The sequence below is a fragment of the Malurus melanocephalus genome, unplaced genomic scaffold (assembly GCF_030028575.1).
Source record: "Malurus melanocephalus ecotype Western Australia unplaced genomic scaffold, MMel_1.1 scaffold_279, whole genome shotgun sequence".
Taxonomy (NCBI): domain Eukaryota; kingdom Metazoa; phylum Chordata; class Aves; order Passeriformes; family Maluridae; genus Malurus; species Malurus melanocephalus.
This window is the reverse complement of record NW_026623511.1, coordinates 89,767-96,050: the sequence shown is the minus strand read 5'-3', so window position 1 is coordinate 96,050 and position 6,284 is coordinate 89,767. Positions and strand designations below refer to the sequence as shown.

Here is a 6,284-nt window from a genome sequence, read left to right as displayed (position 1 = left end):
AAACGGGGAAACTGCGGAACTCCGCGAGGAACCTAGCAGAACCGGGGGAAGCTGGGGGAGCCCCGGGAAAACCAAGGGAAACCCCCAGGGGAGCTGAGGGGAATCAGCGGGGAACCGGAAAGGATTTGGGGGGGGGAACCGGGGGGGAGTCCAAGGCGAGCCGGAGGGGCTCCAGGGGAGCCGGGCCCCAGCGCCCCAAGGGCAAGGGAGGGRCTGAGGAGAATCACAGAATGCGTCAGGTTGGAAGGGGCCACAGTGGGTCAACTGGTCCCCACTCCCTGCTCAAGCAGGATTGTCCTAGAGCACTGTCACAGGATTACATCCAGATACTTCTGGAATATCTCCAGTGAGGGAGACTCCACGTCCTCTCTGGGTAATGTCCCAATGCACGATGACGTGCACAGTAAAGTTTTTCCTCATACTAAAGTGGAATTTCCTGTGTATATTTTCTGCCGTTTCCTCTTGTCCTTATTGCCGGGCAGAGCTCCATCCATCCTTAGTCCATCTCTTCAAATGCTGATGGGGTCCCCGCTCAGTCGTCTCTTCTCAAGGCCGAACAGGTTCAACACCCTCAGCCTTTCCTCACGAAAGAAGCTGTGTTCCATCCCTCTGATCCTCCCAAGGTTTCCTGCCGGCCTCCCCTCAAGTCCCATCACCCCCAGCTGCCTCCAAGGCGATTCCAGGCACAGCCCCTTGGCGAGGGGAAGTTGTCAAAAACAAAAACAAACACACATGTATTGAACCATCAGTCTCTGTGAGGGTAAATGGGGCAAGTGGCACACTGGGCTTGCTGCTCCTGGTCACCCAGCCCCGTTTTCCACTGTTAACTTCCTTGGTTTCTGCTTTTCTCCAGGTCAGCCAGCGAGTCCACAATCTCTGCAAAACCCAAGGATGGCATTAATCARCACAGAGTATTTGTTGTAGGACTGTTTGGGTTTTTTAAACAGAGGAGAAGATGGCTTTCCTTTGCTAATAACAACCAGGACACAGAGTCACACTCCTCAGGCCAGGGTGAACGGGCAAAGATTAGCAGGGGACAGGCCTGAACAGACAGCACAGCCCAAAGAACCCAAACAGAAGTAGCCGTGTTTACAGAAAAACCCTTGAGGAACAGCTGCAATAAGCTGTCCTTCCAGCTTAGCACCATGCAGTGGTAAGTGTTGGATTAAGGTCATATTAAAGCAATAAAGCCATGCTATTTCCTCAGTGTGACGTTGCCAATGTCTCTGATGAAATTTTGGCATTTTGACTTCAGCCGGGGCAATTCCCTGTGCCAGTCTGCTGAGGGGGGTGCTGGTAAGAACAGAAACATCACACACAATGGTTTCTTGTGCACATTTCCCACATCACTTTTATGGATCTAGTCCCATGGGATGGAGTAGATGAGACTGAAGGAAGTTTTCTCCCCTTAAACAGAGGAACTAAAGGGAGGATATGATCTCTGTGACCTCAGACACACCAAAAGGTTCCTCTATCTTTTCCTGATGTTTCTGTCCTCATCTGACCAGACCCAAATTAGCTTCAGAGACAGTGAAAACTACCCTGTCACATAGTGATGCCCATGACTGCAATTTACTGCTCAAAGCCCAAGGCAAGAAATGCTCCTGCAGAGTGTTGTGGCTGCTCCTCCAGCTTATGGGATCTGCAGGACCTGAGTGAGGCTTAACCCACAGACCCCTACTTCCAGTTCAGTGCTTGTCTGAGACAAAAAAGCTATTTTTATGTGATGTCAAACAAATAAACAGTCTGGTGATTACTGTCATGGCATGGGTAAATAAATATTAATGCATTTTAAAATGCAATAAAAGGAAAGTAAGGCAGGATCCCAAAACATAAAACTGGGTGAATTCATTTGGGAAATAAGAGGCAAACTGACTGCTGAAATAGCTGGTTGAAAGGCCTGTGGAGCAGATGTCCAGGACACTTACCCTCGGCAGAAGGGCGTTGGGAAGGGTCAAAGGCCCGGCACTGTTCAATGACTTTCCTCAGGTCTTCAGGACAATCTTCTTCAAGAGGGTCCCAGTAATGGTGGTTGCAGATTTTCTCCACAATCTCCTCAGGAGTGCAGCCTAGAAGCCATGCACAAACAGTAGTGTCAGGATGGAGCTCCTCTGCCACAGGAGGGTGCTGGGGAGGAAATCCAGCACACAGCCATGCCAAGAGTCTGTCTGCAGCCTATGGCAGGGAGAAGCCAGCAGGGAAGAGACCCAAACCCCATCTGCAATGAATCCCACCATGTTTGGCATGACACTGTCAGGSTCCAGTAGAGCAAGAAGATGTTTTTATGCTTAAATGCACAGGAACATCCAATAGAAACGAAAATTATTTGCATGTTTGCGGTTTAAGCTTGTTGCTTTGCTGTAAGCTGTCCTTTACTATATTGGAGTTCCAGGAGAAGTGATGAAGCTGTCATGCAGAGCCAGGCACACCAGGCACTGCACTGGGACCTGTGTGGGATGATCAGGGAAGGAGCAGGGAGCATCCAAYGCCAGACAGGAACCACACTGCCGTGTGGCTTTTACWCAGGGAACCAGATACTCCTGTCTCACCTTCAAATGGGACTTTGGAGGTTGCAATCTCTGCCAGAACGATCCCGAAGCTGCAAGGAGACAAGCAAGAGTCTCAGCATTCATTCCACCGTGTATTCCTCACTTCTAACGGAGAGGACTGCTGGGCTGTGCCAACTGGAAACACTTGCTTATGTGTTCAATCAAACCTGGCCTCCTTCCACAGCTCAGCAKCTGCTCTGCCAGACACCTGCCTGCTCACACACATCTCTCCTGGGAGGGACAGACACACCTGTATATTTCACAGGCCCTCTTGTAAGGGTAGTTGATGTCTTTCAGGATCTCTGGAGCGATGTAAGCCAACATAGAGACTTGCTTCCAGGTCTTCTTGGCTTTCCTCTTGATKGATGATTCTGTTTCACACAGCTCAAATCCTGACAGCTGATTGGGAGAATGAGAGAGAGAAAAAGAGAATTAGAAACCTGTGGTGCAGCTGGGTACTGCCCTGAGATGGGGAAAACAGAGCAAGATGCTCTGGGCAGTAAAGGCTGGTGTGCAKCTCTGTGTGTTGCTCAGAACAAGTCTCTTCCTGCAAGCAATACCAGAGGTGAAGGCATGTGAACTGCTCCAGCTTCAGCTCATCCCAGGGTAGATGCTTTGGGAACACTCCCTTTTGAATGATAAGACCAAGATAGGGAGGTTTAAGTGCCTAAGGTGACTGGGGAGATGGCACTAACCCATTTTATCCTGAACCATCACAATTCCCTTCAGTGTTGGTGGAGGGAGACATCCACAAAACCATTCAAAACTGCCAAAAGCATAGTCTCCAAACGTGGTGCTTACCTTCACACAGTAATCCCCAGCCACCAGGAACTTGCTACTGCAGATGCAGCCATGGAGTCGGGACTTCTCCCCGGTCTGGTGCAACCTGCAGATGGACGGMACCAATGGCAAGACATCATGATGATGGACCCATTCCCTTCTCAGCGCTCCCTCCTGCCATGGAGGGAATGACTGACATGCATCCAGAGAAGCCAGCAGCTCTCTGCCTGTCTTGGTGGATCATCCCTGCCAGGCCAACCTTTCCAGCAGGTGCTGGAAGAGCCACTGTGGGCAAAACAACAAGCCTTGTGGATGACCAGGACCTGTAAGGAGAGCTGGGCATGCTCTTGGGTGCTTCCAAATCTGCCCAGTGGATCTGGGGAAGGAGATTTCTGCCTTCCAGGCCTTTGCAGGCTTGAAGCCAGATGTACCAGGGTAGACGGGTGCTACTGCATCYAAATCCACTACCTACTTCTTCACCACCCTCCCATCCCAGCGTCCCAAACTGGTGTTACTGGGAAACAGTGTCTAACAGGATACCACTGCTTACTCTGAGATACCAGGAAGCTGCTCACAGCTTCTGGATCATCGGGTGGGCTTACTCACTGATTCCTAGAGGAGCTCACCTGTAGAGGCCTCTGGCAGCTCCCAGGGCCATCCGAATGCGGATGTCCCAGGAGAGATGCCGTTGCTTGTTCAGCACATCCCGCAGTGTCCCATGCTTGCAGTACTCCATGACAATGGAGAAGCAGGGGCTCCCGTCTGCAAGGCAAAAGCATCCTGCCTTGTGCCACCTCTTGGGAGRGGACAACAAACCATCTGCCACCAGCTAGTGCTGGGGACAGGCAAGGGAGGAAAAGGGTGACATTATTGTGACACCCCTACCRTTCTCCTCAATGCAGATCCCGTACATGCGCAGGATGTTTGGAGATTCAAACTTCTTCAAGGTCTGAATCTCCTTCTCAAAGATGTCTCTCACCTTGCTGTGGAAAAGGACAGCATGGTGAGATATCTGGAACAAGGCTTGACATGGTGCTGTGCCACACTTCTGGGGGGCACACTTGCTCCCACCCAGGACAACTCACACTATATCTGTGGTCAGTGGCCTCTTGAAGGTTTTGATGGCAACAGGATACTTGAGGTACTCGCCCTCATAAAGGTCATAGCTCTCRGTGTCCTGCAGGTGCCTGTGGAAAGTGAGGTGGTCCCGCTTGATCTCAGTGATGTCTTCTCTTTTACCAACGTTGACCTTCTTCAAGCCTGCTCCAGCCATGTGSCAGAAGGGAGCAAGGGACACGTTAGGCAGGGCCTGGGGGGAAAGGACACTGCACAGGGGGCAGGTGGTGTGACACTGACTTACGCTCCATCTCACGAATGACTTTGCTCAGCTCACTTTGCATCCAGTCTACCTTGCTCTCCATACACTGCCTGTCGATGTAGATCTCCCCAGCCACATCTTCRGGCTCCTCGGTACCTGGGGAGAGAAACAAGCAAAGGTTGGGTCACTGGATGAACAAGCAGGACTGTGTGGTTTGTTTTTCTCACAGTTTAAATGTCCCTTTGGCTCTCCGTGACCAGCCAGAGCTGGGCAGCAGCTGGAGCAGCTGGAGGGAAGGGCCAAACCACCAGTCTCAGGGATAGAGGGTTCGTTAAATGCACTTACTTGCAATCACCTGCTCCAAGAAAGCTCTGTCATCCCTCAGGTCCTCAGCATCCTGCCTGCGACATATCTTTGTCTGGAAAGCTTCCAGGAAAGCCTGCTTCTGCTCTGCCTGCAGCAGGAGYGAGAGCCCCTGGGCAATGTCCTCCAGGCTTTCATTCACCCAGACAAATTCCTCACCAGCATTTCGGGCTCGCAGGAACTTCTGGATCCAGCTGGCCTGGCTGTATTTCATCACCAGTTTCTGGGCTTCCCCCAGTGTCTGGAGCAGTTTTTTCAGCAGTTCCTCTTCGTGCTGGGAGATGTGCTGTTTTGGCTGAGCCCTGAGGATCCTGACAGGCTCCAGCAGGATCTGGATGCGTTCCACGAGGCGTTGGCACTGGTGCTTACAGCACTTCACCTGCTCAAACTGGGCGTGAATGGCCTGGGCCACGGAGAAGACCCTCTCCACGATGTCCATGCTTGCAGCAAAGGGCTTGGCCACTGGGGATGTGGGCTGGCAGTGTCTGCTGCTGTTTGGAGACCAGCTGGATACAGCTCTTCCACGCCTTCCACCCTGAGGAACAGCCCTGACATGGCACACCGTCCTCCCATAGCCCCTCACAGCTCCAGCTGCTTTGCTTTCTCTGTTTTGCCCGGCACTGCAGCTGCTCRAGCAGCCTGGAGCAGGCACACACAGAGAGACATTGGTAGCACATCTTTCTCTGCATTAGCAAGAGTTGTTTTGGCTTGATTTATGTACATTATCTCAGCATGAGCCATCCCAGAGAGCTCCCACCCAGAGAAGCAGGGACATCAGTGACACAAGGAGCATCCCTGGGCAGCATTCCTGACTCTGGCCCCACATCACGGTGGGGTCCTGCCCGCAGAGCCCGCATCCTTGACTGTAAAAATCTATTTTGATTTCKACCCAATGTCTCTCTCTGTGGTCACTCATCTAATAAAGACTTTCATCTTCACAGCCCCAACAATCCCAGGCTCTCCATATTATCTCTCCGTAGCTCTGTTCTAGTCACTTCAGATTTTAAATTAAGCTCTTTCTATGAGTTCAGCATCCCCATTGGGATAGTCCCCTGCCCCCCAGCCTACATCCAGGTAGTGGGGACAGAAAACCACCCCTGTTGCAGGGAAATTAGCAGCAGCCACCCACACTATGGATGCAGCCAGAGCTAAGAGAAGGGTACCGTGCTCTACAGGCTGAAAATAAGATTGAAACACAACCAGAAATCAGCAGCAGCCACTCTCCARTCCCCTTCAGGCTCTCTCCAGCACGGTCCCTGAGGAAGAATCTTGTC

At 51.7% G+C, this 6,284-nt stretch overlaps 1 protein-coding gene across 1 annotated transcript; it reads right to left on the bottom strand.

Annotated features, from left to right (window-relative positions):
- Position 1: 1 nt before the first annotated feature.
- MLKL (mixed lineage kinase domain like pseudokinase) lies at positions 2-6,220 on the bottom strand. Its single transcript, XM_057376431.1, has 10 exons — positions 4,993-6,220; positions 4,690-4,803; positions 4,415-4,589; positions 4,215-4,312; positions 3,956-4,091; positions 3,351-3,435; positions 2,800-2,948; positions 2,550-2,599; positions 1,929-2,069; positions 2-876 (listed from the first exon to the last, which is right to left on the bottom strand). Exons 1-10 carry the CDS (start codon positions 5,447-5,449, stop codon positions 824-826), a joined length of 1,458 nt encoding a protein of 485 aa, XP_057232414.1. The 5' UTR covers positions 5,450-6,220; the 3' UTR covers positions 2-823.
- Positions 6,221-6,284: the final 64 nt, after the last annotated feature.